At 37.5% G+C, this 11,724-nt stretch overlaps 3 protein-coding genes across 5 annotated transcripts in view; 2 read left to right on the top strand and 1 right to left on the bottom strand.

Annotated features, from left to right (window-relative positions):
- The window catches only part of LOC110062993 (uncharacterized), a 13,066-nt gene extending 11,495 nt beyond the window's left edge, over window positions 1-1,571 (top strand). For both annotated transcript variants that reach the window (XM_020769941.2, XM_089276301.1), the window contains one exon: window positions 1-1,571. This exon is cut by the window's left edge and continues 725 nt beyond it. In XM_020769941.2, the coding sequence (XP_020625600.2) occupies window positions 1-57 (57 nt within the window). In that variant the 3' untranslated portion in view covers window positions 58-1,571.
- Window positions 1,402-9,823, bottom strand: LOC110062998 (protein SEC13 homolog). Of its 2 annotated transcripts, XM_020769951.2 has the most exons (13): window positions 9,767-9,823; window positions 9,610-9,654; window positions 8,871-8,986; window positions 8,112-8,193; window positions 7,615-7,684; window positions 6,988-7,077; window positions 6,859-6,902; window positions 5,777-5,833; window positions 3,800-3,873; window positions 3,583-3,703; window positions 2,995-3,054; window positions 2,793-2,879; window positions 1,402-1,940 (listed from the first exon to the last, which is right to left on the bottom strand). In XM_020769951.2, the coding sequence occupies exons 1-13, from the start codon at window positions 9,767-9,769 to the stop codon at window positions 1,857-1,859; spliced, it is 933 nt and encodes a 310-aa protein (XP_020625610.1). In that variant the 5' UTR covers window positions 9,770-9,823; the 3' UTR covers window positions 1,402-1,856. The 2 variants fall into 2 exon arrangements, with proteins under 2 accessions (XP_020625610.1, XP_020625609.1); XM_020769950.2 differs by lacking the exon at window positions 9,767-9,823 and having other exon boundaries at window positions 9,610-9,760.
- On the top strand, window positions 9,812-11,621 carry LOC110062995 (centromere protein L-like). Its single transcript, XM_020769946.2, has one exon. It carries the CDS (start codon window positions 9,911-9,913, stop codon window positions 11,114-11,116), a length of 1,206 nt encoding a protein of 401 aa, XP_020625605.2. The 5' UTR covers window positions 9,812-9,910; the 3' UTR covers window positions 11,117-11,621.
- The last annotated feature ends 103 nt before the right edge of the window (window positions 11,622-11,724 follow it).

The raw sequence follows: 11,724 nt of genomic DNA, 5'->3' as shown, positions 1-11,724 counted from the left end.
TTTTTTGATCCAAAGTATAGCAGGAAAAAAAAGAGTGAAAAAATATCCGTCACATGAAAGTTTAATGTCACCTTTTTTTAATCCTGTCTGGCTGAGCCCCAGCTAACTGAACCGTGGTTGCATCAGACAAAGTATTTATTTCAATTTGTCAGAGCTCCAGAGTAACAACTTTCCGCTTTAATAGCAGAATTCAGTAACAGATGTTTCTTATTACTTTACGTTCGCCATATTGCTGCCCTTCAAAGCGACACCAACATTTGGTAGCCTGCATAGCATGGGGGTAACCTTCCCCGCAATAGGCCTGCAACGCGGACTATACATTTGGGTGAAACATTTATCCGACTAGATACCTAGATAGTGGAATGGTTCACCGTGATATTCAACCTTGTTTGGAATTCCGGAATATGGGTTGGTTGGGTTCAGAAATTAGACTGCTAAGACTTGTGTGCTGTTTTAGATTAAGAACTAATTATTTATCGATAATTGATCGATCGTACTTTTGTAATTAGTATTTCAAACAAGCTACAACTTTGTTATTATTATCAGTGAAATATCAATGGACAGTAGTTAAAGTTAAAATATTTTTAGAATAAACTGAGTTGGTTACTTGTCATAAACTATCTTTCAGTAGACACGAGCGTCTTCATGGGCACTTTCCAGTCGACAAAAAATTTTGGTTTGAATTTCTGGAAATTTCTGGTGGGGAATGGAACACCATGGGCTCTTTCCAATTGATGAAAACTCTGGTTTGCATTTCCACAAATTTCCAGTGACAAATGGAACATTTTCTGGAATTTCCGCTTAAGAGGACAACCTCGCGAGGTATGCGAAAAATTTTCGCAAAGTTCTCACCGGGAATTTCCGTTCCGTTTGATTTTCTTCTCAGAATTTCCAGATTTTTCGGTTGAATGGTTCGCATTTCGAAAAATAAGCAATTTTTGGGATTTTCCGGAAATTTTTCAAGAACATTTCTGTACAATTTGTCTTCATGTCAAAAGTTCCGTATTTTTTAGTTGAATGAATGGAAAGCGCCCCATGTATCGCATTGAAACCCCAACTATACCGTATTAAATTCTATTCACAGCCACCAGTCAGATTTATTTTAGTAACTCAACAGTAACCTTCTTAGTCTCAAGGTCAAATTATTAATTCTCCCTACTGAATCTCGTACGTTTTCTTTGATGTCAGTTCTGGGAATTTAGTGCAACATAAAGAACACAACCCCTTTTTAGCAAGTTTCCTCCGGGGAGGGAATGGAAATTTACTGGTGGACTCCACTCCTCTAGTTTACTCCCAATCCATTTATTACTCTTTTTGGTTGAGTTCAAGTTTTACATTTCTGGTGAATTTCTGAAGGTAGCTCACCAAAATGGCAAGCACTGTCAAAACTAAGTTTCCATCTGCATAAGAAACCAGTTTTATTTCACTATTATACATGTAGAAACCGTCAGGTCAGTGAACAACAGCAAGTAATGTTTATGCACAGAGGAGGAGTTTTGAAGAAGGTAATAACTACTTGTATGTCGTTCTAGCAGTCAACTTAGAGAATAAAGTGGTTTTTCATTTCACAAGCATGTCACATTTAATGTTGCCAGTCAAGCCATGGATAATATAGACCACTCCACAACCGTTTATAAAATTTGCAACAAAAAAGAGACTCTGCATTGTAAGGCGCCCTGTACTCCTTCTTCAGACCAACCAAAGTTGCAGTTCTTTAACATGCCTGCTGTCCAACAAACTCCACCAATGTCTTTAGAATAAGACCAATGTATTTTGGATGCATCATGTACAATTTCTCTCTAGTTATTTAAAAAATGTTCCTCGTCTATATAAGGCTATGTGACATCACTGTGACATCATTGAGGCTCCTGACCTTGACCTTTGTACACATCACTAACACAAACCCACTGTCCTTCCAGTGACTCCTTCCATAAGCTCACCTACAGAAAGAAAACAATGTGCGTTCAGCTTTGAATCACAATCTGCTGTGTGAGCAGCAACAAAAAGGAATGTAACAAACTGAAGTTGCACATATTCACCATTAATTTTGTTATAATCCTTCAAATATTTTTGCTCATGCGCGACTGGTCTAAACGCATCATGTGACTGAATATGCCCCGGCTAAAACTGGAGAATATCTGAGTGATATCACCCAATTTTCAAAACTGCATGTGTTGCAAAAAAAATATTTGAAGTTCTTCAAAGCTCACTGTTCATGCTCTCAGAAAACTGTTTGAAAACTGTTTGCTTCTTGGAACAGACAATGTCCACTGACAAATATGCAAGCATAATTTCATGCCAAATGGAGGCTATTGTTTACATCTACATATCCACCAAGATTTGCCTGGCTTTGATATTTTCAAACAGATGCAGTTACCCTAATCATGAAACCATAAATTTCAGAAAGACTCAGAGAGATGGGCATCAACAATAAGGTCTCCCCTGCCTTGCATCCCTTTTAAATTTGGATTGTCACACAATGCTTCTCTCCACTGGTGTTGTGTGACAATACATGAGCATTCTCCTTTACATCAATTATTTGCAATGTCACCACAACATTCCTGTGGAGTGTTGTTGTAATATTTTATTTCGATTGAGTACAAATAAAGATTGATTGATTGACTGATAGAGTATTCCTCTGGAATAATGCACTTCACTATTCTCATTTGTGTAACAAAATGGTTTAAGGCAATAATTATCAACATACTGCATCTGCAAATGTCCGCTAATGATAATGTACCATTGAAAACCAGCCTTAAAGCTGCATTATGAACTTCTGAACTGCTGTTTACCTTGTTGTCTCCACCAGATACAGCTAGAATGTTTCCAGTGACTGACCAACTCACATGCCACACAACATCACCAAACTTTTTTAAAACCTGCAAATGTATTGCAACAACCCATGGTTACCTCAATGAAAAGGGATTCAACAAGAATAATAATTATTGTAACCTCTAGAGATCATCCAAGTACTTCTCAGAAACGTTTCTTTACCTTTGAAGTCCATGATCCTCCTCCAACTTCATTTTTTGTCCAGATTACTACGCGACAATCCTGCCCAACAAATATATGAATATATTACTTGGAAATGTCATTAAGTATAGCAACAGACTAACGGGAATCTTAGGATGATGTTCAATAATTAAAGTAATAAATTCCCTATTAATACCAGTGCCAACCAGACAAGTGACCTTGTAGGTGGAACATCGGAATTATAAAGATACAAAATCATCAAGTTTTTCATTTTGTTGCTAAATAATTTCAGAGAGCAGTTGTAACCCGAATGTTGAGAGTAACTGGTAATTGCTTTGGTTTTGCATTACTATGCTCTGTGATTGATTTTAAAGAGTCATACTACCTAATGAACCAATCAGATGCAAAATCAAAACCAATCTGTGCATTGTTCACACACATTTTCCCAAGTTTGGTGCTTATTAGGTTCACATGCTGCAAGTTGTCATGGATTCATCGTGCTGCTTACATTTGTCGTGATTGGCCACTGTCATTGCTTTGGTTTGGTTTTACGACAACAGTCATTGACAAACACTCTTTATATTTATTTCCAACTCCTGACTGCTTTACCTGAGAGCAGGTTGCTATGGTGCTGACAGGAAGTCCGACATTAGGAGCCCAGGCAACATCCCTAACCCAGTCACTGTGTGCTTCTAGTTTTTCTTCCTCCACCCACTGGCCATCAACCTCTCTTTAACATTCCAAAAACAAAATGCATTACGACACAGTAAACAGTCAAGGAAAATCAAATGTCACAGATCAAAATAACAATGCTTATGTAACTTACTTCCATACTTTTACCAAGTTATCACATCCACCGGTGACGAATCTTTTGACTAACCCACTTGACTTTGATCCAGGCTAAAGACGGCAAACAATGGCTGTTATTAATTAATAATATCAGTTGAGCCTACACTAGTATTTTCTTTGTTAAGAATGCACACAACGAAGGCAAAAAGGTTGAAAACTTGTGTAACACTCTCTAGAGTGGCATATGTCAACCATTGAGAACTGCAATAACAGCTATTACTTACAGTATGTCAGAAAATGTTTCAGTCAGAGACACGTTTTCACTGTCAATCAAAATTGTACATTAGCAGCAATGTCTTGAATACCAAGTTGTGGTATTCAATGTAAGTGTTCAAAACCAGTTAAAAAGAAAAAGCTGTACATAGCTTGAGTTCGGGGAGACTTTACAGCTACATGGAACTGTTATGTTTGTTAGCTGTAGGTTTGATTAAGAAGAGCAATTCTGTGTAGCAGGAGTGTCTTTTTTAAACATGTCACATGCAGGCAAAAGGCTTGCCGCGCAAATCAGGCCTAACACGTCTGTGATCAGGAGTACAAGTTACAAGTATAATGGCTAGAGGGAATAATTAATATTGCAGGTTGACAAAATATTGCTGCACACTTTTGGTGTACATATATGAACAACCTTACTGTGACATAGAAACTAAATAAGAGTATGTGGACAGCAATTCTCTACTCTAATTCAGGGCTAGAAAAAAACTTGAATTCCAGCTTCCCTTCAGACAAGCAGCTCTCAAATTTTGCTTGCCCTGGGCAAGTGTTAGTTTACCTTTCTTTTATTTAGTTGAAAGATGACTTGTCTTGGCCTTTGCCCATTGTGCAAGTGAGAATAAAAAGTTACTTGCCCAGCAGGAAAATCTGCTTGCCCCAGACAATTGCAAAGGAACAGCCATTTTTTTTTCAAGCATTGACTCTATACTACCGGTACATTATACATAATACTCTATACTTCAAGTAATTAATGGGTAATAAATTAATAAATATAGATTTTTATTCACGAGTTGCAAAACTTTGGAAAACGAACAAGTGAGCGCAGTGAACAAGTGAGTTTTCCAAAGTTTTTCAACGAGTGAATAAAAATCTGTACAAAGCACTTTCTATGTTGTAATTTGTTTATTGTATATATGACAAGAATTAAACATATCTGTCAAATCAGTTTTAGTTTTCCCGATACCACAAGTTTACATGCAGAACAACAACAAATTCCAAACTGATCTAAATGACCGAGCGTAATAAAAAATACATCTGCTTTCCAGTCTGGCAAAAGGCGGACAAAGAGCCTACACAAGCTTAAATATAATACGGGAGAATTCGTAAATACATATAGAGTGAAATCTTATCACTCTCAGATTTAATCATGTAATGGCGACACTTCATGCTGTGCAAAGACAAATTCGGACTCTGACTCACACTGTCTAAATTTGAATGTTCCTCCTTGAATGTTGTTGACTTTCTGATGTTAAATTTACTTCCTCGGTTTCTTAAATGGCCATTGATTCTCAAACTGAAGTTCTAGCGCTCAAGATGTTGGATATATTCCACTGCTGTTTTTCCGAAAGTGAACTAAAACGGGAAGCCGAAGCCATGTTCTCGAAACATAACCTTCAAGCGGGCACTGATTTCAAGACCGTGCTTCTCAGAAGCCATTTGAGTGCTTCACTCTGATTGGCTGAGTGATTCTAATCTGAATGGTGACTGGTCATATTTTCACATGGGAAGAACGCTATACGCGAAGCTGATTGGACATATCGCTTTTTTCGCATGTGGAAATATAGCACATATAGAATTCTATTTGCAAGGTTTATTGCCTAAAATTCTCACTATATGTACAATAATTTAATAAATGGAACATGAATAAAAGGTTTGCTCCACATTGTCCATTACTCCAAGTGAAGAATTGGGCTGTAGGGCTATAGTAACTGGAATTAAGGAATTCTCTTGTCATTTTCATTACCTCTAGCAATGATCCTGGTGAGACTGAAGGTGCCCAGCTAACAGCATTACAACCAATCTTAACAAGAAAAATAAAAGAACAATCATAATCAGAAACGAGTTATCAGATCTGAAGGGACATTTACCTGACAGAAAAATGGTACACAAGAAGTAGAAATCATATATTTAATATTTAATATTTTTTGATAGCTAGAATGGCTCTGACCGTGATTTTAACAGGCCAGTCTCAACGATGTACAGAACCTGTTTCTGACACATTTAGATACCAAAGAGGTCTACCACTGCTTGCAACCATCTCTGTTCTAGAACCAGTCACAGACTAATCTAGATTTATCCAAAATGTACCTGAACCTTACTATCTTAACTCAGTTACCTTAAGCTCCTACTCACATTTCTCTACAGTACAAAATAATTTTAATGTAATAATACAAGTTTGTTATGACAACTGTTACTAATGTAAATGCACCCCACATGTAAAGAAACTTTAATTTGGAACAGGCTTATTAACAATAATGTACTTGATCATTACAACACACAAGATCATAAATTTAGACCTTGCATGTGAACAGAACCAAGACTAACTCTTACTCATCTGCTACATCCTGACAGCTAATAACAGTGAGCAGATCAAGACAAACTGAGCAATGAGTGTTAAAAAGAGATGGACATGGATTTCTCACCGGCTGAGCTTGCAAAAGAGGTGAGTAATTAGGTTCTCACACACTGAAGCAGCTGCTGGGCCTGAGTTAGGAATATATTACGTGTCATGCTAGGTCTCATGACTCAGTTTTTTGTTTCTTGCCATACGAGCAACAGCTTTTCCCACCCACCCTTCCTTTGCCAGTCTGCGCTCATCTGATACATTCTAAGTATTGTTGATGTTCTGTTTTTTGCCTAGTGGCTTAGGCTTTGATGTTGCATATGTCGCATCCATTAGTCCTTGTAAATCCTGTTTTCGGGTTTGTTGTTTGTTAATAAAGTGCTGTTACCTTGTGTGGCAGACAAATGTCATTCAGTGTGTAAGAATGTTTGTTCTACTCTTCACGGCAGAATCAGTGACATTTTAAGCATTATCAAACTTACCGTATGTGCGTTATTTATTTTCTTTGTTTCCCACGTTCCATCACCTGAAAATGAAAACAACATGGCCTTTAAGAATTTGGAATCTGGAACAAAAGATTCCACTCTTGAAGAAAATAACAAAACACAAACCTGAACTACTTAAAATTGAGATAGAGCCATCTGATGAACCACAAGCTAACATCAAGCCATAGTCTGGAGAAGCCCAGGATATAGCATTCACTGAAACAAGATCAAATTAGATCAGTAAAGGAAAAAATGCTGCAATTGCTTTTTATCACCGTTTGACATTTTGAGTGGGTATCCTGTAAAGAAGCTTTTTAGCTAAGCAGAGTGGTCATGTTAAATAAAGAATAGACCTTTCCCGCATTCCACTTCAGTGTGTACGAACAACAGCACAAGAGCGAGGTTGGGGTGGACATTTTCATACATTTACTGTATTTTCGTCCACCCTGACCTCGACTTGACGCTATTGTTTGTTAGAATGGAGGAAAGGTCTGTTACTTACTTACTTTACTTACTATAATGTGCTAATTCTATAAAACTATGATCAACAGCTGTTACTTACGATAATATTAAACAACATTACTGCTGAACTTGACGGAACCTCCTGTAGTCTTAGAAGTGTTGTCTACATTGTAAGTCTGACTGTCTGAGAGTGTGTCTGTCTGTCTGTAGGACTGACTGTCTGTATGACTGACTGACTGACTGACTACCTGATTGACCGATTGACTAACTGACTGAATCTATTTTGTTTACCTGAAGAATCGTGATTACAAAATTCTTGAAGTTTTGCCCATCCATTGCTAGTTTCTTTCCAAATAATAACCTGAATGAGATAACATGGTTTATGACAATCACAGTACATGTTTACATACAAAGTGTACGTGGTGCATCGGTGAAGTGCATGACATTTACCATACATGTAATTTTGTGTGATGCTTCAAGTTTAACATTCTAAGTTTGCCACCAATTTTCTGTTGTTCCTCTTGCAAATGACAAGGGTATTAATTTTGATATTATTATCAATGAAAAAACTGCCTTAAAATTTACTTTCAACACACAAAGTAATAAATTTTAGCAACTAAATCCTTACTATTTATTAATAACTGGGCATGTGGCAAAGCGAACTAAAATAGTTCAAAGAATTCAACATGATGCTGGCAATTACGTTTGTGTACAGAAATCCCTGATGTTTGCAGGACTCAAAATATTACAATGCTAGATTTGTCTGATGGCTTCTTAAATACACTCACCTTCCTATCATAAGAACATGAAGCCAAGAGATTTCCAAACATAGGATGTGCCCAACTAACTTGCCAGACAGGGCCTTCATGTCTGAAAATATTGTTAAAATATTACTACAGTGAATCTCGATTTCTCAAACCCTCAGTTTTTTGAACCTCCCGATAACTCGAACCAAACGTTGTTTCCTCACCTTAGTCAAATGCTGTAATTTTACCCCCGATTTTTCAAACTATCTGATTTTTTGAACCAATTTTCGTTTTCCTTGGAGGTTCAAAAAATTTGGATTCCATCTTATACATAGTGTGGTTTTATACTATACTTAATTATGATTGTGATAACCCAGTGGCCTCATAGGTAGAGCAGTCTAGGTTTGAGTTTTACACTGAATAATGCTCCATTCAGAGCTAAGACTAAAATTATTTTACTCAGAACCGAAAACAAGTCAGACCCACGTTTTCTCTGTAACAATGTGCAATAAAACAATTATCGGATTTGGTTTTTCTTGATAGCCAAAACAATCAACCGACGGTCTTGGTGCATGTACATTGTAAGTGTACCCTGCAAGCAGAGTCTCCAGCAATCTTACTCTTCCCAATTTTTTCAGGAAGATCAAATGAGTCTCTGCTCGCAGAGCAACATAAGTGCTATCAGCCTACAGCCTTTGGCTTTGACTAAATAGCCTCACCACTGATTACTCTGGATGTCACAAAAACTCTCTTCCAAAAATTATCATCATTCAATTTCAAGTAAATCTTTATGATACCTACCCTCTCAGAGTAGTGACTAAAGTTTGAGTTGCTCCATTTATTTCAAAGATTTTCACTGTCCTGTCAGATGAACATGTTGCAAGCTTCTTGCCATAGTAATCCATTTGTGCATCATGCTATAGACAACAAGAGACAAAAAAAAGAGTTTGAGAAGTGATCAGAGGATTAATTTTGCAGTTAAAACTTTGAAAATTCAGGAAAATTCAACTTAACATCATCTATGATGTATTTCTTTACATTTTCATCTTGTAATAATTTTTAATTTCCTTGGCTTTTTATGAGTGGAGCAATCTGACTATATTGTGGTACAATAATCTGACTTGGAACTATCTGACCATGGAATGATTAATCCATGTAATGTTAAGCTTCAGTATTCTGAGTAAAATCCTGCACATGAACAAGTTTCACTGCCAATTATATCACAGTTAACCATTTTGTCGAAATATTCAATTCTTTTGATCCTTTGTAAACGTCACAATTTATTAGCTGCGTTCTAAGTTCGAAAAATAATAAGCTTGCTAAAGCCAAAAGAGTACTATAATTTAAAGAGCTAAGAACCAAATTTTAAACTGGATCAAAGGTCTACGTAAAAAGGCAAATAGGCCAGTTATCCAGCTGTACATGTGTTCTGGTATATTACCCCCTAGTCTGAAGTTCAACAGGCGAAATCAACCAAGAATTTCAAACTAAGTAAGCTTAGATTTTCTCAGAAAGTGGCAATTTCTTGTTAGTTACTTACGATCATATCCTCATGCGAGGTATCCACTGTATTCAACACCGAAACCTTCATGGTAGAAAAGAAGAATCCCACATTCAAACAACAGGTTACCAGCTACAAAGCTGCCCGGAAGGAGAAATTATAATGCAAGAAAGTGCCAAAACAATTCAGATCTTACCATTTTTGACCACTCTGAAAACTCAACGTGGCAGAGGCACCTCGCTTTCGTGTCAGACGCTTTGGTAACCGTTCCTTCTGTCCGTGCTGTGCTTGGTAACCATGCAAACGAACGGACGCGGAAAATTTGAAAATTCGTTGCAAAATGGCGGAGGGTTTGTCAACACCGTCCGAAGCAAAGTTTACTGGAAAAGGCAGGTCTACTCGCTCCGGTTCAAGGGCCGGAAACAGCAGTAAGTCTGCTCGCACGCCTTGGCTTTCAAGAAGGCACACACCGTACATGAAAACACCAAAAACAGGCCGCACTTCGCGAAGCCAGCCAGAAAGTACACAAGTCAGAGAAAACATTCGATCACGTGAAGCTACGAGGGAAATCGATAGAAGTGTATCAACTCCAAAGGTTTCCGAAAGATCACCAAGTCTCATTTCAATAACGGAAGAAAGTTACGAACAAGCTAAAGGTCCCGTTCAAGAGATTGTGGGTAAAACGCTTCGAGTTTACCAGACTTCACCCCTTTACAACTTTGCTCGCCAGGACAAGGCTGCTTTGAAAAGTTACGGAGAACAACTGTCCGCGAATTTACAATTAGACACAGAGAAACAACTGTTCATTGAAGAAAGCGGTGACTTGAAAGATAGAAGATTCAAGGCAAATTTCTCTGTTTTTAAAGATCATTCAGCTGAAGGGACAAAATTTTCAGCTGTTAAAATTGTCGTTTACAGTTTTGACACCTCGAAACCTACCCAAACAAAATCGATTTCTCCGAGTTTGACAACAGTGCTTTGCTCTGTTGGAAACGAAGAAGAACAGAGCAGCAGACTTCAAGATAGCTTTACTTGTCTACCGATCTGTCTAATCAACGGGCCCGTGAATCTTGCGAGAAGTTTGATCAGCTGGTTCGAAAGCAAGTTTGACTGTAGGATTACGCCTATGACTTTTTCATCCCTCGATCTTGGTTGGTATTTTTCACTTTGGGCTGGAATGGCTTCCACTGGAAAATCTGCACCGATTGAGCTTTGCTATGACGCGTCTTCAGTAAGCGGTCTTAGCAGAATTCTTTTCAGCATTGACAAGAAGGACGCCAGAGACCTTTGGGAGAGTGTTCACAGTAACAACTCGCTAATTTTTACAGAAGAGGAATCAACGACATTTCTCAAGGCTTTAGAATCTCACTTTTATCATCATTTTAGAATCAATTTGGAAGGATTACCTCTAACAAGGGTGAGGACAGCTATTGCTTATATTGCTTCTGAAGGAAAGCTCAAGATTGTTCATCCTAGCTACACAGACCACATTTTAGAACAACTTACAAAAGCTGCCTTGACAAAGGAGCTTTATGGAAGACTATGAAGATAACAAGGAACATGAAGACACTACAAAGTTGCTTTAATTTTACCTTTTAAGATTCTGAAGAAGACTCTTACACGTATGTACACAGCTTCCTTACGACTTGTCACGCAATCTTTCCTACCTAACGCTCGTTGTGTGACAAGACAACAGAATGCCCTGATAACAGGAAGCCCCCATGATCCATGGACTACAGTTCTAGGACCGTCAATCAAATGTAAACAGGGACTTCTAGCTATGTACACCAACAGAATTTTTACATGTTTTGTGGTAATAATATTTTTATTTCATAGTCAACTTACATTGTATCTTCATACTAGCATGTATGAATTTGTAAAATTTTATTTCTTACTACATATAAAACATGAGTTGGCATATGTTTTATGCAAGGACTTTTTACAAGTAAGTTTTCTTATTTAATCAGCTATTGTACATAACACTATTGCTATCAAAGTATCAAGCTCGATTGAAGAGAATATTTGTTAATAAAACTGCATTGTATCAACATGGTAAGAGTGAAAGCACCTAAGAATGATGCAGTAATGATACATTTTCTTGCTCTCCCGAAATTCCAGTTGTGTTTCTAAGACTTGATAGAAACACAGGGAAAA

The sequence above is a fragment of the Orbicella faveolata genome, unplaced genomic scaffold (assembly GCF_042242905.1).
Source record: "Orbicella faveolata isolate gen_17 unplaced genomic scaffold, um_ofav_v1 contig_4, whole genome shotgun sequence".
NCBI classification, from domain to species: domain Eukaryota; kingdom Metazoa; phylum Cnidaria; class Anthozoa; order Scleractinia; family Merulinidae; genus Orbicella; species Orbicella faveolata.
This window is presented reverse-complemented; position numbering and strand designations above follow the sequence as displayed.